Source organism: Triticum urartu, chromosome 6 (assembly GCF_003073215.2).
Source record: "Triticum urartu cultivar G1812 chromosome 6, Tu2.1, whole genome shotgun sequence".
NCBI lineage: Eukaryota > Viridiplantae > Streptophyta > Magnoliopsida > Poales > Poaceae > Triticum > Triticum urartu.
In genome coordinates this window covers 181,209,318-181,231,363 of record NC_053027.1, presented here as the reverse complement: position 1 = coordinate 181,231,363, position 22,046 = coordinate 181,209,318, and the positions used below count along the sequence as shown (strand labels likewise).

General features: G+C 46.1%; 1 protein-coding gene across 1 annotated transcript; it reads right to left on the bottom strand.

Annotated features, from left to right (window-relative positions):
- Nucleotides 1-17,240: 17,240 nt before the first annotated feature.
- LOC125512195 (premnaspirodiene oxygenase-like) lies at nucleotides 17,241-19,121 on the bottom strand. The gene is made up of 2 exons (XM_048677277.1): nucleotides 18,144-19,121; nucleotides 17,241-18,050 (listed from the first exon to the last, which is right to left on the bottom strand). The coding sequence occupies exons 1-2, from the start codon at nucleotides 19,050-19,052 to the stop codon at nucleotides 17,427-17,429; spliced, it is 1,533 nt and encodes a 510-aa protein (XP_048533234.1). The 5' UTR covers nucleotides 19,053-19,121; the 3' UTR covers nucleotides 17,241-17,426.
- Nucleotides 19,122-22,046: the final 2,925 nt, after the last annotated feature.

Genomic DNA, 22,046 nt, shown 5'->3' with positions numbered 1-22,046 from the left:
CGCCGGGGAGTATATGGGCCTTATTGGGCCATACGGGAATAGAGGAGAGAGGCCAAAAGGAAGGAGGCATGCGCCCCCCGCCCCTCTGGTCTGAATTGGACAAGGGGTGCAGCCCCCTTTTCCTTCTCCCTCTCCTCCTCTTTCCTTCACTCCTACTCCAACAAGGAAAGGAGGAGCCCTACTCCCGGTGGGAGTAGGACTCCCCCCTTGGCGCGCCCTCCTCCTAGGCCGGCCGCCTCCCCCCTTGCTCCTTTATATACAGGGGCAGGGGGGCACCTCTAGACACACAAGTTGATCAAGTTGATCATCTCTTAGCCGTGTGCGGTACCCCCCTCCACCATAGTCCACCTTGATAATATTGTAGCGGTGCTTAGGCGAAGCCCTGTGTCAGTAGAACATCATCATCGTCACCACGCCATCGTGCTGATGAAACTCTCCCTCAACACTCGGCTGGATTGGAGTTCGAGGGACATCATCGAGTTGAACGTGTGCAGAACTCGAAGGTGACGTGCGTTCGATACTTGATCGGTCGGATCGTGAAGACGTACGACTACATCAACCGTGTTGTGCTAACGCTTCCGCTTTCGGTCTACGAGGGTACATGGACAACACTCTCCCCTCTCGTTTCTATGCATCACCATGATCTTGCGTGTGCGTAGGATTTTTTTTTGAAATTACTGCGTTCCCCAACAGTGGTATCAGAGCCAGGTTTTATGCGTAGATGTCATATGCACGAGTAGAACACAAGTGAGTTGTGGGTGATATAAGTCATACTGCTTACCAGCATGTGATACTTTGGTTCGGCGGTATTGTTGGATGAAGCGGCCCGGACCAACATTACGCGTACGCTTATGCGAGACTGGTTTTACCGCCGTGTTATGCACACAGGTGACTAGCGGGTGGCAGTTTCTCCAACTTTAGTTGAACCGAGTGTGGCTATGCCCGGTCCTTGAGAAGGTTTAAATAGCACTAACTTGACAAACTATCGTTGTGGTTTTGATGCGTAGGTAAGAACGGTTCTTGCTCAGCCCGTAGCAGCCACATAAAACTTGCAACAACAAAGTAGAGGACGTCTAACTTGTTTTTGCAGGGCATGTTGTGATGTGATATGGTCAAGACGTGATGAGATATAAGTTGTTGTATAAGATGATCATGTTTTGTTGAAGTTATCGACAACTGGCAGAAGCCTTATGGTTGTCTCTTTATTGCATAAGATGCAAGCGCCAAATAATTGCTTTACTTTATCGCTATGCGATAGCAATAGTTGCAAGAGCAATAGTTGGCGAGACGACCATGTGACGACACATTGATATAGATCAAGATGATGGAGATCATGGTGTCATGCCGGTGACGATGGAAATCATGACGATGCTTTGGAGATGGAGATCAACGGCACAAGATGATGATGGCCATATCATGTCACATATTTTGATTGCATGTGATGTTTATCTTTTATACATCTTATTTTGCTTAGTTCGACGGTAGCTTTATAAGATGATCTCTCACTAATTATCAAGGTACAAGTGTTCTCCCTGAGTATGCACCATTGTGAAAGTTCTTCGTGCTGAGACACCACGTGATGATCGGGTGTGATAGGCTCTACGTTCAAATACAACGGGTGCAAAACAGTTGCACACGCGGAATACTCAGGTTAAACTTGACGAGCCTAGCATATAACAGATATGGCCTCGGAACACGGAGACCGAAAGGTCGAGCGTGAATCATATAGTAGATATGATCAACATAGTGATGTTCACCATTGAAACTACTCCATCTCACGTGATGATCGGACATGTTTTAGTTGATTTGGATCACGTGATCACTTAGAGGATTAGAGGGATGTCTATCTAAGTGGGAATTCTTAAGTAATATGATTAATTGAACTTTAATTTATCATGAACTTAGTCTAGGTAGTATTAGCATATCTATGTTGTAGATCAATAGCTCGCGTTTAGCTCCCCTGTTTTATTTTTGATATGTTCCTAGAGAAAACTAAGTTGAAAGATGTTAGTAGCAATGATGCGGATTGGATCCGTGATCTGAGGTTTGTCCTCATTGCTGAACAGAAGAATTATGTCTTTGATGCACCGCTAGGTGACAACCCTATTGCGGGAGCAGATGCAGATGTTATGAACATTTGGCTAGCTCAATATGATGACTACTTGATAGTTTAGTGCACCATGCTTAAACGGCTTAGAATCGGGACTTCAAAGACGTTTTGAACGTCATGGACCATATGAGATGTTCCAGGAGTTGAAGTTAATATTTCAAGCAAATACCTGAGTTGAGAGATATGAAGTCTCCAACAAGTTCTATAGCTAAAAGATGGAGGAGAATAGCTCAAGCAGTGAGCATGTGCTCAGATTGTCTGGGTACTACAATCGCTTGAATCAAGTGGGAGTTAATCTTCCAGATAAGATAGTGATTGACAGAATTCTCTAGTCACCATCACCAAGTTAGTAGAACTTCGTGATGAACTATGATATGCAAGGGATAACAGAAACGATTCCCAAGCTCTTCGTAATGCTGAAATCGACGAAGGTAGAAATCAAGAAAAATATCAAGTGTTGATGATAGACAAGACCACTAGTTTCAAGAAAAGGGCAAAGGGAAGAAGGGGAACTTCAATAAGAACCGCAAGCAAGTTGCTGCTCAAGTGAAGAAGCCCAAGTCTGGTCCTAAGCCTGAGACTAAGTGCTTCTACTTCAAAGGGACTGGTCACTGGAAGCGGAACTGCCCCAAGTATTTGGCGGATAAGAAGGATGGCAAAGTGAACAAAGTTATATTTGATATACAGATTATTGATGTGTATTTTACTAGTGTTCGTAGCAACCCCTCGGTATTTGATACTGGTTCAGTTGCTAAGAGTAGTAACTCGAAACGGGAGTGGCAGAATGAACATAGACTAGTTAAGGGTGAAGTGACGATGTGTGTGGTTCCAAGATTGATATGATCATCATCGCACACTCCTATACTTTTGGGATTAGTGTTGAACCTAAATAAGTGTTATTTGGTGTTTGCGTTGAGCATGAATATGATTTGATCATGTTTATTGCAATACGATTATTCATTTAAGTAAGAGAATAAATTGTTGTTCTGTTTACATGAATAAAACCTTATATGGTTACACACCCAATGAAAATGGTTCGTTGGATCTCGATCGTAGTAATACACATATTCATAATATGGAAACCAAAAGATGCAAAGTTAATAATGATAGTGCAACTTATTTGTGGCACTACCGTTTAGGTCATATTGGTGTAAAGCGCATGAAGAAAATCCATGCTGATGGACTATTGGAATCACTTGATTATGAATCAGTTGATGCTTGCGAACCATGCCTCATGGGCAAGATGACTAAGACTCCGTTCTCCGGAACAATGCAACAAGCAACAGATTTGTTGGAAATCATGCATACTGATGTATGTGGTCCGATGAATATTGAAGCTCGCGGCAGGTATCATTATTTTCTGATCTTCACAGATGATTTGAGCAGATTAGAGTATATCTACTTGATGAAACACAAGTCTGAAACATTTGAAAAGTTCAAAGAATTTCAGAGTGAAGTGGAGAATCATCGTAACAAAATAAAAGTTTCTACGATATGATCGCAGAAGTAAAATATTTGAGTTACGAGTTTGGCCTTCAGTTAAACAATGTGAAATAGTTTCACTACTCACGCCACCTGGAACACCACAGTGTAATGGTGTGTCCGAACGTCGTAACCGTGCTTTATTAGATATGGTGCGATCTATGACGTCTCTTGCTGATTTACCGCTATCATTTTGGGGTTATGCATTAGAGACAGCTACATTCACGTTAAATAGGGCACCATCTAAATCCGTTGAGATGACACCGTATGAACTATGGTTTGGCAAGAAACCTAAGCTGTCGTTTCTTAAAATTTAAGGTTGCAATGCTTATGTGAAAAAGTTCCAACCTGATAAGCTCAAACCCAAATCGGAGAAGTGCGTCTTCATAGGATACCCAAAAGAAAATGTTGGGTACACCTTCTATCACAGATCCGAAGGCAAGTTATTCGTTGCTGAGAATGGATCCTTTCTAGAGAAGGAGTTTCTCTCAAAAGAAGTGAGTGAGAGGAAAGTAGAACTTGATGAGGTAACTGTACCTGCTCCCTTATTGGAAAGTAGTTCATCACAGAAATCTGTTCCTGTGACTACTACACCAATTAGTGAGGAAGCTAATGATGATGATCATGTAACTTCAGATCAAGTTACTACCGAACCTCGTAGGTAAACCAGAGTGATATCCGCACCAGAGTGGTACGGTAATCCTGTTCTAGAGGTCATGTTACTTGACCATGGCGAGCCTACGAACTATGAGGAAGCGATGATGAGCTCAGATTCCGCGAAATGGCTAGAGGCCATGAAATCTGAGATGAGATCCATGTATGAGAACAAAGTATGGACTTTGATTGACTTGCCCATTGATCGGCGAGCCATTGATATTAAATGGATCTTCAAGAGGAAGACGGACGCTGATAGTAGTGTCACTATCTACAAAGCTAGAATTGTCGCAAAAAGGTTTTCGACAAGTTCAAGGTGTTGACTACGATGAGAGTTTCTCACTCGTATCTATGCTTAAGTCTGTCCGAATCATGTTAGCAATTGCCGCATTTTATGAAATCTGACAAGTGGATAAACAAAACTGCATTCCTTAATGGATTTGTTGAAGAAGAGTTGTATATGATGCAACCAGAAGGTTTTGTCAATCCTAAAGGTACTAACAAAATATGCAAGCTCCAGCGATCCATCTATGGACTGGTGCAAGCATCTCAGAGTTGGAATATACGCTTTGATAAGTTGATCAAAGCATATAGTTTATACAGACTTGCGGTGAAGCCTGTATTTACAAGAAAGTGAGTGGGAGCATTACAGCATTTCTGATAAGTATATGTGAATGACATATTGTTAATCGGAGATAATGTAGAATTATTCTGCAAAGCATAAAGGAATGTTTGAAAGGAGTTTTTCAAAGAAAGACCTCGGTGAAGCTGCTTACATATTGAGCATCAAGATCTATAGAGATAGATCAAGACACTTGATAAGTTTTTCAATGAGTACATACCTTGACAAGTTTTTGAAGTAGTTCAAAATGGAACAGTTAAAGAAAGAGTTCTTGCCTGTTTTACAAGGTGTGAAACTTAGTAAGACTCAAAGCCCGACCATGGCAGAAGATAGAAAGAGAATGAAAGTCATTCCCTATGCCTTGGCCATAGGTTCTATAAAGTATGTCATAATGTGTACCAGACCTATTGTATACCCTGCCCTGAGTTTGGCAAGGGAGTACAATAGTGATCTAGGAGTAGATCACTGGACATTGGTCAAAATTATCCTTAGTGGAATAAGGATATGTTTCTTGATTATGGAGGTGACAAAAGGTTCGTCGTAAAGGGTTACGTCGATGCAAGTTTTGACACTGATCCAGATGACTCTAAGTCTCAATCTGGATACATATTGAAAGTGGGAGCAATTAGCTAGAGTAGCTCCATGCAGAGCATTGTTGATATAGAAATTTGCAAAATACGTACGGATCTGAATGTGGCAGACCCGTTGACTAAACTTCTCTCACAAACAAAACATGATCACACCTTAGTACTCTTTGGGTGTTAATCACATAGCGATGTGAACTAGATTATTGACTCTAGTAAACCCTTTTGGTGTTGGTCACATGTCGATGTGAACTATGGGTGTTAATCACATGATTACGTGAACTATTGGTATTAAATCACATGGTGATGTGAACTAGATTATTGACTCTAGTGCAAGTGGGAGACTGAAGGAAATATGCCCTAGAGGCAATAATAAAGTTATTATTTATTTCCTTATATCATGATAAATGTTTATTATTCATGCTAGAATTGTATTAACCGGAAACATAATACATGTGTGAATACATAGACAAACAGAGTGTCACTAGTATGCCTCTACTTGACTAGCTCGTTGATCAAAGATGGTTATGTTTCCTAACCATAGATATGAGTTGTCATTTGATTAACGGGATCACATCATTAGAAGAATGATGTGATTGACTTGAACCATTCCGTTAGCTTAGCACTTGATCGTTTAGTTTGTTGTTATTGCTTTCTTCATGACTTATACATGTTCCTATGACTGAGATTATGCAACTCCCGTTTACCGGAGGAACGCTTTGTGTGCTACCAAACGTCACAACATAACTGGGTGATTATAAAGGTGCTCTACAGGTGTCTCCGAAGGTACTTGTTGGGTTCGCGTATTTCGAGATTAGGATTTGTCACTCTGATTGTCGGAGAGGTATCTCTGGGCCCTCTCGGTAATGCACATCACCTAAGCCTTGCAAGCATTGCAACTAATGAGTTAGTTGCGAGATGATGTATTACGGAACGAGTAAAGAGACTTGCCGGTAACGAGATTGAACTAGGTATTGAGATGCCGATGATCGAATCTCGGGCAAGTAACATACCGATGACAAAGGGATCAACGTATGTTGTTATGCGGTCTGACCGATAAAGATCTTCGTAGAATATGTGGGAGCCAATATGAGCATCCAGGTTCCGCTATTGGTTATTGACCGAAGACGTGTCTCGGTCATGTCTACATAGTTCTCGAACCCGTAGGGTCCGCACGCTTAACGCTACGATGATAGTTATATTATGAGTTTATATGTTTTGATGTACCGAAGGAGTTCGGAGTCCCGGATGAGATCGGGGACATGACGAGGAGTCTCGAAATGGTCGAGACGTAAAGATCGATATATTGGACGACTATATTCGGACTTCGGAAAGGTTCCGAGTGATTCGGGTATTTTTCGAAGTACCGGAGAGTTACGGGAATTCGTCGGGGAGTATATGGGCCTTATTGGGCCATACGGAAATAGAGGAGAGAGGCCAAAAGGAAGGAGGCATGCGCCCCCCCTCTGGTCCGAATTGGACAAGGGGTGCAGCCCCCTTTTCCTTCTCCCTCTCCTCCTCTTTCCTTCACTCCTACTTCAACAAGGAAAGGAGGAGTCCTACTCCCGGTGGGAGTAGGACTCCCCCCTTGGCGCGCCCTCCTCCTAGGCTGGCCGCCTCCCCCCTTGCTCCTTTATATACAGGGGCAGGGGGGGCACCTCTAGACACACAAGTTGATCAAGTTGATCGTCTCTTAGCCGTGTGTGGTGCCCCCCTCCACCATAGTCCACCTCGATAATACTGTAGCGGTGCTTAGGCGAAGCCCTGCGTTGATAGAACATCATCATCATCACCACGCCGTCGTGCTGACGAAACTCTCCCTCAACACTCGGCTGGATCGGAGTTCGAGGGACGTCATCGAGTTGAACGTGTGCAGAAGTCGAAGGTGCCGTGCATTCGGTACTTGATCGGTCGGATCATGAAGACGTACGACTACATCAACCGCGTTGTGCTAACGCTTCCGCTTTCGGTCTACGAGGGTACGTGGACAACACTCTCCCTTCTTGTTGCTATGCATCACCATGATCTTGCGTGTGCGTAGGAATTTTTTTTAAATTACTATGTTCCCCAACACGGCCCCCACCCAATTTGGATTGGGCTAGGGGGCACGCCTCCCACCTTTTCCCTTCCTCTCCTCTATTCCACTAAGGCCCAATAAGGCCCATATACTCCCCGGGGGGTTCTGGTAACCTCCCAGTACTCCGGAAATGCTCGAACTCGTCCGGAACCATTCCGATGTCCAAACATAGGCTTCCAATATATCGATCTTTATGTCTCGACCATTTCGAGACTCCTCGTCATGTCCGTGATCATATCCGGCACTCCGAACTACCTTCGGTACATCAAAACACATAAACTCATAATACCGATCGTCACCGAACGTTAAGCGTGCAGACCCTACGGGTTCGAGAACTGTAGCGACCAGACCTCAAACAGTCTGATCTCTGTGTATAAGTGTCATCCCTGGATCGGTAATGCTGACACACACAGTACTGAAGGATTTATAACAGAGTGGCAATCACACACTTATTACATCGAATGTCTCAAAAGAGAACTTATTACAATAAATATGGCTTAAGACCATCTAATACGATAACAGCGGAAGGCTTGGAAGATAAAGTGAGTCCATCAACTCCAACGGCATCACTGAGTGAAAGACCACGACCTAAGGCTCCTTACTCGTCATCTGAAAAGTCTGCAACATGGTACGTTTCAGCCCAAAAAACGGGTCAGCACATAGAATATGCTGGCAATGTAACACAAGAGAGTAATGAACGGAATAATGCTATCACTACATGCATATATGGTTTGGTGGAGGCTGTAAGGTTAAATGTTTTGTGAAAAGCCAATTTTTCCCTACTGCAAAGAAATAAATTTCATTTAACTATCATGGTGGTTGTTAAACATTGAGAAGGTTCACCCAACTCAATCCCAATTAAAAATAATCATCATTAAACCCAATCAAATTATATTAAGAGTGATGAGATGCACATGATAATCCAAGAACCAGATACTCAAGATGTCCATAACCGGGGACACGGCTAACCATGATTAGTTTGTACACTCTGGAGAGGTTTGTGCACTTTTCCCCACAAGACTCGATCTCCTTCGTTAGAGTTCTCGCACTACATGGTGTTTGAGAAACGGATGACCGAGACACAGTCTTTCCGAAGAGGTCTCCTTAACCGATAGATAGGCCGGTACACCTACAATCCCCTACATCTGCTAGCCCATCATGGAAAGGTTTCCCACAACTTACTCAACTATGCCAGAGCCCATAATGGCATGTGGCTGCACACGGAAGTTTTCAGTATGAATAATCTTATGATCCCTTTGAGCCTGGGTGGCGGTCCATAGGAGAATCACACGGTACCCCAGGATTTCCAAAAATATAGGCAATCACTGGGTTCCCCAGGTGCCTCAATCCACTCAGATGTATATTAAAGTTGCCACCTTAAGTAAACATTAATTTAGCAATCTCATATCTGTCATGAATACACTCAAACCCAATCCACGTCTACGAGCATAGCATGGCAATATAAGCAACGTAGAAGTAACTCCCAGGGTTTGATAATAAACAAGTGAATAGGTACTACCTCATCTACTTCCCAAACCCCACAATTTAATTCAGATCCTAACCATGCAATGTTTGAGGGTTGATCTAATGCAATGAAAACTGGGTAGTAAGAGGTATGATCAAAGTGTTACTTGCCTTGCTGATGATCCGCGAAACCTAGAGACTCGATGTAGCACGCTTCGCACTCCGGGTACTCTATCGCAATCAAACAAGCATACAATAAGAAATCAAGCAAAAGCATGGGTAAAACTCAAATAGGAGATCTAACTAGAAAGTTCAACTTAAGAACTCCGGTTTGCAAAAAGAATCGAATCAAACGAAGCAACAAAACTCAAACGGCGAGAGAAACAAGCTTCGTTTACTAATCTGGACTAAGGTCAAATTTTACAGTAGCAAAATTTTTTTTAAGTTGGTTAAATGGAAAGAGGGTTTCGAGACGAAACTCTAGGCGCTTGGATCGCCTGATTCCGATAAACGAGCGAAAAGTTATACTAGAACGAAAATCAGATCAGAAATTGCGATCGAAAATAATCGCGGAAAATCCGAGAAAAAAAAAAACTGACGAACATGCTAACGAACGAATGTTCGCTGTCTGCGGCTAAACGGTGAAAAACCGTTCGTAAAAACGAACGTACGGACGAACGTCCGCTAAATAACTAAACCGAAAAATATAAAACGGATCTAAAAAAATAAAAAAAACCACGGATCTAAAAAAACCATACGGTTTTCCAAAGAAAACCGGAAAACCAGCGGCGGCAGCGCTACCTCCTGCAAGTCCAGCGAGGGGCGGCGGGTGGGCGGCGGCGGCTTCGGCGAGGCGGCGTGGCGGCGGCTTAGGGTTAGGGTTTGGGGCGGGGCTGGTGGGCTGCGGGGGGTGCGGCTTTTAAGGGGCCGGCCCGAAGAGTCCTGGCCGAAAACAGCCCTAAGTCGGTTTGCCTTTTTTTTAAATAATTTCGACGTGCAGAAAAAAGAAAGAAAAGAAATACTAAACGGACTCCAAAAATCCCGAAATAAATTTTCCCCATCCTCTAAAAATAAGGCGGACAAGGTAAACATTTATTTGGGCCTAAAATGCAATTTTGAAAAACGCATATTTTTCCTAATTCAAATAAAATAGCGATAAAACTCCGAATAAAAATCTTATTTGATTTTAATATTAAATCTCTGATATTTCTTTATTTTGAGGAAGTCATTTTATCCTCTCTCTTTTATTTTTTTATAAAAGAAATATTTCAGAGAAAAATAATTAAAATCAAACGATCCTCTTTTCAAAATTCGAGAAGAACTCAAATATGAAAATGACGAAATCCCCAACTCTCTCCCTAGGTCCTTGAGTTGCCTAGAATTTCTAGGATCAACCAAAATGCAATAAAACATGATATGCAATGATGATCTAATGTATAACATTCCAAATTGAAAATTTGGGATGTTACAAGAACTATGTAGACATGACCAAGACTCATCACCGAACAATAACCAATAGTGGAACCTGGATGCTCATATTGGTTCCTACATATTCTACGAAGATCTTTATCGGTCAAACCGCACAACAACATACGTTGTTCCCTTTGTCATCTACTTGCCCGAGATTCGATCGTCGGTATCTCAATACCTAGTTCAATCTCGTTACCGGCAAGTCTCTTTACTCGTTCCGTAATGCATCATCCCGCAACTAACTCATTAGTTATATTGCTTGCAAGGCTTATAGTGATGTGCATTACCAAGAGGGGCCAGAGATACCTCTCCGATATTCGGAGTGACAAATCCTAATCTTGATCTATGCCAACTCAACAAACACCATTGGAGACACCTGTAGAGCATCTTTATAGTCACCCAGTTATGTTGTGACGTTTGATAGAACACTAAGTGTTCCTCCGGTATTTGGGAGTTGCATGATCTCATAGTCATAGGAACATGTATAGGTTATGGAGAAAGCAATAGCAACAAACTAAACGGTCAACGCGCTAAGCTAACGGATGGGTCAAGTCAATCACATCATTTTCTAATGATGTGATCTCGTTAATCAAATGACAACTCGTGTCTATGGTCAGGAAACATAACCATCATTGATTCAACGAGCTAGTCAAGTAGAGGCATACTAGTGACACTTTGTTTGTCTATGTATTCACACATGTACTAAGTTTCCAGTTAATACAATTCTAGCATGAATAATAAACATTTATCATGATATAAGGAAATATAAATAACAACTTTATTATTGCCTCTAGGGCATATTTCCTTCAGGGGCATCCCCGGGCGCACGCCCCACTTCGTCCTCGAGCGCCTCGAGGGTGGCAATGAGCCGACGCTCGAGTACCCGGCGGCCCCGGTGCCGGTCCCCCGCCGCAGTGGCAACCCTTGGCTAACGAGGCGCATGGAGGGAGGGTTCTCTTCCTCCTCCTGCTCCCGCTCCTCCGGTTTGTCGACGCTTGCCAGCGTCAAGGCCGAGCCCGTGGAGATGCCGCTCAGTCGGGGCACCCGCGGCGGCGCCCTGTCATCAACAAGGGTGGTCGTGCCTCCTCTGCTCTTTCCCCCCGCCTCGTCAAGCCAAAGACGGAGCTGGGCCTCGTCGCCATGAAGAGCGAGCATGAGGACATGGCCGCCGCCGACGAGGCTGCCATCAAGTGGGCACGTGAGGACTGGGCCCGGCTGGAGATGGAGTGCCAGCGTCACGCCCTAGAGGAGATCGCCTCTCGGCGCCCTGGCCGCGGCGAGGGCGATGTCATCGTCCTCAAGGACAGCGACGACGAGCCGCCGCCACCAAGGTGACCCCGGGTAGGGGTCCAGCAGGGACGGTGGCGACGTGAAGAAGGAGGAGGACGATGACGACGGAGGCGACTACAGCGCCTTCATCAAGCTCTTCGGCATGTATGCGGCGCGGCACGGCGGGCGCGGGCAGCGGTGGCGCGACAGTAGTAGTAGTAGTTTTTCTATTTTGTTTTAGATTTATGTTTTCAATATGTAAAAAACGATGGAACGCCTAATTTCGTGGAATCTGTGTCGTGTTTGGCCGAATTTCGGCCGAGTGTGTTTTTAAAACCTTTAAAAACAGCGCCTGGGGGTGACCTGGGGGCGGCGGCTGGGAACCCGATCGCCCCACGCCGTTTTTTCAGCCAGCGCGCCACCAGGGCGGCGCTATTTCAAGCCCCTGGGGGCGAACGACTGAAGATGCTCTAAGCCGCTAGTGTAGCTGTCACATCCATGCATTCTTGGAATGGGATGAATCCCGGAGAAGAGATGCAGTTAGCTCAGAATGGAAGGCCTGGTCAGCAAGTGTAGCAAGTGTGCAAAGGAACAAAAAGGTGACTAGCCCAAAATATAAAACCAACCACCTGACACCTAGCCAGCCCCCACATTTATTGGACCATAGGCCCAAACATGTAGGATACCCACTGCAGCCTTTTAAACTTGTGGTTATGCCTCTTTTCTCTCTTGTGCCGGTTGCTCTTCCTCTCCTGACCTTGGCGTGAATGCATCTCCACTTGTCAGGTTGCTAACATCCCCTCTTTCTTCAGAACTGTCTTGACCCTAAGGCGGAGCTTGTGGGAAACGACACTTTATATCTTCGAGGTCTCCCATGTTTCTTGTGTCGCCACTTCGTCTTGCTAGCGTATGAGGCCTTGTTCGCGAACCTTGCGTGCGCCGCGGCGCCAACGATGATCCAGGATCTCCACCGGAGTATTGGGCACACCCGAAACTGCAGGAAAATGAGATGACACATTTGTACCTAGGATCAAAGCCTGGCGGAGCTATGAAACGTGGAATATCGGGAAAATTGAGGACCCCCGGCAACTTGAGTTCGTAAGTGATTGCATTGATGCGCCTGATCACCGGGAAAGCTCCAAAGAACTTGAAGCTAAATTTGTGATTAGCCCGACCAGCCACTGATCTTTGGATATGTATGGTTGAAGCTTGAGAAAGGTTTGATCCCCCACTTGGAACTCGTGCTAGGAACTTTTCTTGTCAGCCTAATCTTTCATAATTTGCTTCGCAAAGTCAAATGTTGTTGTAGCACATCCTACATTTGTTGTCTCTTCTAACTATGCGTTTAGTTCAGGTATTTGTGTCTTCTATTCTGCTGTGATGCCCAACTGCCTCGGCTCCTTTCCATAAACCACCAAGAATGGTGTTTTGCCCAGAGTTGAACGGAAAGCCGTGCGATACCAGAATTCAGCTAGAGCCAACCAGTTGCTCCATTTTTTGGTCTGCTCTGAACAAAACATCTTAAATACGTCTCCAGGCACTAATTGACCTATTCCGTGTGCCCATCCGTTTGAGGATAGTATGCTGAACTCATTTTCAATTCTACTCCTTGCAAGGTGAAGATTGCTTGCCACACTTTGCTCATAAATATTGCAACCCTGTCAAAGACCAAGGCTTCTAGCATGCCATTACTTTTATATGTTCTCAATGTACAGTTGTGCCATCCGTTGAACTATATACGGATGTGAGATTGGCAGAAAGTGGGCATACTTGGAAAATGTGTCAACCACCACCAAGATACGGTTTGCTCTTCCAGAAATTGGTAATCCTTCGATGAAGTCAAGAGAGACCCCGTCCCAACAACATTAGCGACGGGTAGAGGATGAAGCAAACCTAGGTATAGTGATCGATCGGGTTTTGCCTGCTGGCAAATTTGGCACGTTTGCACATGTTCTTTGATGTGAGCTTTCATCCCCGACCATGCAAACAACTGCTTGTTCCTGCTATCTGTAGCCGGATACCCCTAGTGGGCGCCCACAAGCTATCATGCAGGGCACACATGATTTGATTTGGTAACTTCGGATTGTTGACTAACCACACTCATGCCTGAAACCTAAGCACTCCTTGGTGGAAGGTGAACTTGCCATTGGCTACTGGTGCTAAAGCCAATTAATTAATGAGTTGTTCTGATTTTGGTTCTTGTTTGTAACCTTGTGTGACCTCTAAGAGCCATGTTGGTCGACATACTGACATTGAGTTCAACTACTATGTTGCTTGCAAAGGTCTTCGAGACAATGCATCGGCAACACTGTTTTCAACACTTTTTTATATTGTATCTGATATTGTAGTCCGAACAACTTCGTGAAGGCTTTTTGTTGTCATGGAGTGTGTAGCCATTGCTCTTGTAGGTGAATTAGGCTTTTTTGGTCTGTCTTAATGATGAATTCAGAAAACCGCGGGTATGTTCTCCATTGACCCATGAATAGCACCATCGCTAGATACTCCTTTTCATATGGGGAAGGCCCTCTTGTTCTGGGACCTATGGCCTTACTGAGATAGGCAATATGATGTCCTTCCCGTTGTAGAACTGCTCCTACACTGTACACACGTGTCTATCTCTGCGATAAAGGGTTTCGTGAAGTCTGGCAATGCAAGAGTTGGAGCTGAGATTAGTGTAATTTTTGAAGCTTCAAACGCCTCTTGAGCAGCTGGGGTCCACTAAAACTGTTGATTCTTGCATAGCAGTGTACTCAATGGTAGACTGTCTCGTGCAAGGGATAAAGGAAGACCATGGTTCCAGACAGATCTGTATGTTCTTATGGAGGCTTTCTGAACACTCCCTACCCGCTGAAGATGTGAGAGCACACTGGAATATGACGACTACGAGCGTGTGCAGATTGTGTGGAGCTGAGGACTCTTGAAGGCACTCCTTGCTTGAATTCTTGATGGCCAGGTACGTGTGGGCACTTGTTGATGGAGAACTTGTAGATCATCTTTGTGGGACTACAGGACCAAGTGCCAAGCAATGGCTTTTTCCCATGATTGAGACTTTATCACATGAGGAATTTGTCTAGGTGGTAATGACGTTGTGAGTTGGTGGTCTAGGAGGAAAGCGGTCCATGAGGAAATCTTCCAAAGCCCTTCGACCACTCATCAGTTTATCTACAAGTCCATAATAGAGGTTGATGCCACTCCTAAAAAAGCTACACAAGCATAGGTCGCGCCAAGGGCTGCTCATACAATACCTAAAGCACCTCCCCATGGGTTATGCTAAAATCCATGTTGACGCCAGGACTGCGAGATCCACGAGAGGAGGATCGGTGGTTGCAGTCTCCCGGAATGAATTTGGAAAATTCTTGGGAAGCTCTTCCCTGGTGGTTCATGGTGTACTCGATGTGGCATGTTTGAAAGTTGTCGCATGCCGTGAAGCCTTATCCCTCGCTGAGGATCTTCAAGCTAATGGTGAATGACATCAGCAGAGGTACTCATGGAAGGTATGGCTCGATTATCAATGGGATCAAGATGAGCGTGGCAACGTTTAACTGCTAATTCACCTTTGAAGGACTAGCTGCCAATACAGATGCTGATAGGCTAGCCAAACTGTCTCATTCTCTTGATTAGGGGTGACATGTCTGGTTGGGCGAACCCCACGATCCTTTTTTAGGTAAATGCATCAGTGTTAAATGAAGTTGCACAGCATGTGCAGTTTGGTGCCACAAGTTAAAAATCCGAAAAATTGGTGTCGGAACTTGTCTCAAGGTGCATGCATGGTTCGATTCTCGTATGTAGCCATATATGCAGCTCGCGTGGCGTGACAGGGTGGCGCCGGGCCCATTGTCAATGACTGGGCGGAGCTGGAGTGATGCTTTTTTAAACACCCCTGAATTAATAACAAATCTTGTAAAAAGCCCAAGAAATGCCATTATACATCTCTATGACGGTTGGGCGTGAACAGTACGAAGGGAAAGTTCATATGTAAAAAAAATAGTGTCAACGCGGGTTCAAACCAGAGACCACATCAAAAAACCTGGTTGTGGTAGCAACCGAACCAATTCAAATTTAATGCCAATCTAAGATAAGTAGGCCTAATGTTCTATACACCAACACGCGCAAGGGGCTTAAATGGGCCGCAGTTACTACATCCCATTGTTCATATTATTTAATTTATAATTCATTTTTCAGGTAAAACGTTAATATTTTGTATAGTTACACGAGCATTCTTTCAAATAAGTTATTTTGTTTTGATTCGTATAACACACAAAAATTTTATCTTTATTTTTTACTCTCATTATAATTCACATATTTTCACCAAATTAAAAAAAATAAAAAAAAATGAAAAGGGCTAAAGTGACTGCAGCCTATTTAACTTGGTGTGTGTGTGTGTGTTGTTCTATAGGTCATTAAGCTTCGTTATCACGAGTGGACAACAAATTGAACGTGTCTTTGGCTTGCACAACCGCCTTTGTAGAAGGAGATCGCGGGTTCGAACCTCGTGCATGTTATTTTTGAGTAAAATGCATTATAAATCCTAAATCTATGGGAGATGTGTCAGTTTAGTCATATAACTTCGAAACTACAGCTTTGGATACTGAAAACTATTGAAGGTGTGTCAGTTTAGTTTTATAACTTCGAAACAACAGTTTTTCGTCCCATAACAATGTAAATTTGTTCATCTCAGGTTCTAAGTTTGCATGGCTAACATCTATGTTGCACGCTTTCAAAATGAGCCCTTTATATGTGTTGACTTTCCAAAAAGTGGTTTATACGCTTTCATATTGTAGTGCATGTTCCAATATGCCCGCCCACCACCTGTGTGGCCATGAGCCACAGGGCAGCCTCGCCGAGAGTTTTGGCGTGCTCGTCGGGGAGACCCCGAGCTAGTCAAAATGGAGGATGACATCCCTCTCCCTTAGTGCGTCCATCGGGAAGACCCCGAGCCAATCGGGATGGAGGAAGCCAACCCCCTCTCTCATGGCACCCTTGGCGTAGAGCTGGTCGTGAAGGTTGTTGTTTGGGCACGAGCATGGCCACGAGTCGGGAATTGTCGCCGCTGGTCGATAACACGAAGGAGTGCGCGGAAGCTGCAAAGTTGGCGCAAAGGTTCGCGAGAGTGACACAATCGTAACACGAGCCATCGGTGGGTAGCAATTGGATGTTGTGCGATCTGCTACTGCGGTGTGAGGCTGAGATGACCGTTCTGCAACAGTCCAAGCATCTCAAAGCGACACGTTGGCGGGTCAATGTTGGACATGCAAGTTTAGAACTTGAGATGGACAAACTTACATAGTTTTGGGACCCAAGACTGTAGTTTTGAAGTTATAGGACTAAACTGACACACCTCCAATAGTTTTAGAAAGTAAAACTACAATTTTAAAGTTATAGTACTAAACTGACACACCTTCGGTAGTTTTAGGACTTATGATGCATTGTACCCGTTATTTTTCATACTAATTTGCCCTTTGTGTTGTTTCCTGGTGGGTGGGGCCCAACCGTCATAGAGACATGTAGTGGCTTTTCATGTTTTTACAAGATTTGTTATTAATTCAGGGGTGTTTCTGCAAAAAAGCATCACTCCAGCTCAACCTACTCATTGACAAAGGGCCTGGTGTCACCCTGTCATGCCACGCGAGCACGATGGGCTAATCAACTCGCACAAGATCAACGAATATAGGATGCACATCACCAAAAGTGCGTTTACTCCGTGGCCACGGCGACGCGAGGGACGGCAACCACGACAAGGTCAGACCGGAGCCGTGCCGTGACACCAAACTCCTCCGTCATGTCCAGATCCTCGGCCGCCACCCCGCCTGGCAGCTCCCAGTCGAAATGGAACAGCAGCGCCGCCAGTGCGAGCTCCACGTGCGCCAGCCCGAAAGCCATGCCGGGGCATATCCTCCTCCCGCCGCCGAACGGCACGAACTCGAAGTCCGCCCCCTTGAAGTCCCTCCCGTTCTGCTCGAACCGCTCCGGCGCGAACTTCTCGGGCGCGTCCCAGTGCACCGGGTCCATGCCGATCGCCCACGCGTTCACGATCACCATGACCCCCTCCGGCACGTCCAGGCCCAGAACCTGACACGGGCTCCCGCACCTGCGTGGCAGCAGAAGTGGCGCCGGCGGGTGCATCCTCAGCGTCTCCTTGGTGACAAACCCAAGGTATCGCAGATCTGTCAGGTCGGCCTCCTTCACCTTGCCGTGCCCGGCGAGTTGCTGCCGGACCTCGTCTTGCGCCTTCCGCATAACCCGCGGGTTCCGTATCAGCTCCGCCATCGCCCACTGCAGCGTCGTCGCCGACGTCTCGCTGCCGGCGCCAAACATGTCCTAACAACGACATCAAGAAACAGAGGAGCTAATTGATCAAGGAGTTTCGGAGAGGAATTTCTAGCACGGCGATTTCGCAAAAGCGGGGCTTACCAGCATGACGGTCTTGATGTTGTCAGTGGTGAGTGGATACTGGGAGTCCGCTTCCTTTTGGAGTCTCAGGAGCACGTCGAGCAAGTCTTCTTTGTCGCCGTCACCGCCCGGGCCTCTGTTCTCCTGGTGCTCCTGGATGATGGTGTCCATGAACAGCTTCATGCCTTGGCTATGGCGCTGTATCCTGCCGGGGACGCTGCTAAGGAGCCGCACGAGGCGCGAGGAGGGGAAAATGTCGGGAAGGGTCATCCCGGGCACGATTTTGAGTCCCTCTTGCAGCATCTTCAGGTACGTGTCCCGCTGCTTGAACCGGCCGCCGACGATGGCGCGCACCGTAGAATCAGCGACGTACGCCGATATGCGCTCGCTCAGGTTCACCGGCGAAGACGAGGCAGAAGCCGCCGCGACGGAGCGGAGGAGGCGCCCGAGCTCCTCCTCGCGGGCGGGGCGGAAGGACTGGACGCGGCGGGAGCTGAGGATCTCGACGGTGCATATCTTGCGAAGCTGCCGCCACGCGTCGCCGTAGGGCGCGAAGATGAGGCCCTCGGCGTCGCCGTACGCCATCTGCTGCATGGAAGTCAGAGGTCTGGATGCGAAGGAGGCGTCGTGGGTCTTCATGATCTCGCGCGCGGCGTCAGGGGACGACGCGACCACGGCGTCGAGCTCGCCAAGGCGGAGCATCATCAGCGGGCCGTGGCGCCGCCCGAGGTCGCGCAAAGCACGGTGTGGGAGAGCGCCGGCGAGGTGGTGCAGGTGGCCGATGACCGGCAGCGCCCACGGCCCCGGCGGGAGCCGCACGGCCCTGCCGCCGGGGCCACGATGAGGCGCTGGGCGCCTGGATTTGAAGAGGGTGAGCGGGATGGCGAGGAGAAGAAAGAGAAGCAGGCAGATCGGGAGCACGGCGGCCATGGCAGCTTGGATCGATGTTGCTCGAATGGTTGGTAGGGGAATGTTTATGCTTTTCCACGATGATTACTTGTAAAGTCAATGGTCAAACTCATCTAGAATTTTTTTTATCTTTTTGAGAAAAAGCCAGCCACAAGTTATATTACTCACGGACTAGGATTACAATCCTCCATGAGGATATCTCTGAGGTTTGGAGGAACATTTCCGAAAGTAAAAAACTGTCATTGTCTCCTAGCGAGAGCGGCTAGCTCATGTGCCATCATGTTGCTGGACCTTTTAACTGCTTTGAAGCTTACTTCCTTGAACACTTTTGTCAGGTGCCTGATGTCCGTAACCGGGGGGAAAAGCGCAGACTGATTACAAGATGTGCTGTGCAGTAAAGATGGGACTGTAGCACAATCAGATTCCACACATACAGGACCATTGTAATATTTCTTCAGAACGCCGAGACCAAACAACATATCCTCATGGAGGGTCGTTGTCCACAAGCCAAAGCAACCACACCCCGGTGATCTCTAACAATAATTCCCGCCGAAGTATCCCCGGTGTCTTGGAAGGAAAGATGCGTCTGAATTCAGTTTCCAGATGCCCGCATCAGGTGGTTCCCACAGGCTCCCCGTTGTCTGTCTTTGTTCCTCCCTTGGCGCACCCGGATGGAATGCATGCCCAGCTACGTCAGCACTGTCCACACTGTCACACTTCATATTCTGCCCCCAAGGTAGCTTCCCTCTTATGATTTCCTCGCGCCTCGTGTCTATAACATGTGCGCCTTGGTCTCCCATCAGGTGGTATGTGTCGGAGTAAGGGTGGTTCACTGATCCACTAATTCCAATCTCTGTAGCATATTTAGCTAGGAACTGGACGGACTGTCCTATCGTTGCTTTGCCCTCCCCATGGATGCAATCATCACGGATGTCCTATCGTTGCTTTGCCCTCCCCATGAATGCAATCATCACGGAGCCACCAGGTCCTCCATAACAGGAGCATGGTTTTGCTACGTACATCGGCAGTATGTTTGCCCAGAAGATTCTGAAGCCAATCGTTTCCAGTAAAACGAAATTGATTCTCCGCCGGCAAGTTCCAATGCTTTCGCATTTCCTCTCTGATCGCTCGTGCTTTGGTGCACTTGATGACAACATGGAACTCATCTTCCTCTTCCCTCCCGCAGATCGTACAGACACTGTCAGTCTCAATAGTTCGTTTCCATTTATTCTTCTTTGTGGGGAGGGTTTCAATGGCCACCCGCCACACAAAGATCTTAACTTTTTCTGGGACTTTTGCTTTCCAGATCATGTCCCAAAAGCCTCTGTTGTCCGCTTCAGTTCCAGAGCTGGATGCCCTCATATTGCCGAGCTGTTTTATGTTAGCTCCCAGCTTGTAAGCACTCCGGACAGAGAAAATCCCCGTTCTTTCCTCATGCCAAGCAACACAATCATCCACCTCATTCCTTGGAGTTTTAATTTTGCAAATTTCTTCCGCATCATATCTATGGAATAATTGGTGGATCAAGTCCTCATCCCATTCATTTCCTCCTCTCTTCATTAGCTGATTCACCCACTGTAATCTTGATCGCCTCTTGAAAGTGGTAATCTTCAGCCCACTCTTCCTAGGAACCCATTGATCTCTTTGGATTGGATTTTCTTCCCATTTCCCACTCTCCAAATCAGGCCCTTCTTCAGCAGTTCTAGACCATGCTCTATACCTCTCCATGCTTGGGAAGCGTCAGAGGAGAAGACGGTATCCAGTAGATCACCTTTTGGATAGTATTTGGATTTCAAAACCCTCGCACACAAGCTGTCTGGATTCTGAATGAGGCGCCAACCTTGTCTCGCTAAGAGAGCTTGGTTGAAAATTTGCATGTCACGAAAGCCAATCCCTGCTGCTCTCTTCGGCTTAATCATATGTTCCCACGCCATCCAGTGAACTTTCCTTTGTCCCTCCTCCTCTCCCCACTAGAATTCCCTAATGAAACGCTCGTACTTCTCGCAGAAGCCCACTGAGAACTTGAAAACACCCATAGCAAAGGTTGGCAGCGCTTGAACAATTGCTTTGACGTGCACCTCTTTCGCAGCAAAAGACATATGTCTTCCATCCCAATCGCTACACCTTTTCAAGAATCTGTCCATTATAGGCTGGAACTTCTCATCTTTCATTCTACCCTCCGGGGTTGGGAGCCCCAGGTACTTGCTTTCGAACATAGAGGAGTCACAAGCTAGGATCGCCTTGATTTCATCTTGCAAAGCACTAGGGCAACTCTCACTGAATAAAATGGAACACTTGCTGCTGCTTAAGAGTTGGCCTGTACATCTCTGGAACATATTGAGGGTGCTTTTCACTATTCTGGCTTGGTCACAGGAAGCTTTAAAGAACACCAAATTATCATCCGCAAACAGTAAGTTTGATATCCCCGGGCTATTGCGAGCCACCTTCACCGAGACAAGTTCCCTCCTCGAACCTCATTATTATAAATGGTAGCAAGCCCATCAGCAACGAACAAAAATAAATAAGGGCTTAGTGGGTCACCTTGCCGGAGTCCTCTCGAGGGGATGAAAGGTTCGAGTACTTCTCCATTCATTTTCACTGAAAAACGGACTGATTTTACACATTTCATTACCCAACTTATCCAAAGCGCATTGAAACCCAACTTCTCCATAGCACCCTCCAAAAAGTCCCAATCCACCCTGTCATATGCTTTGGCGAGGTCTAATTTGTAGGCACAATGCGTGTCACGGGGATTTTTGCTATGCTGGATCTTGTGAAAACATTTGAAAGCTATGATGGCGTTGTCAGTGATCAGCCTCCCCGGAATGAAAGCGCTTTGGGTCTCCGAAATCAATCCATCTAACAGTGGTCGCAAGCGATTAACTAAGCATTTGGAAATAACCTTGTAAATTACGTTGCAGAGGCTTATTGGGCGGAAATCTTTTAGACATTGCGGATTCTTCCCCTTAGGAATAAGTACAATGGATGTGTCATTGATCCCTTCGGGCATGATCC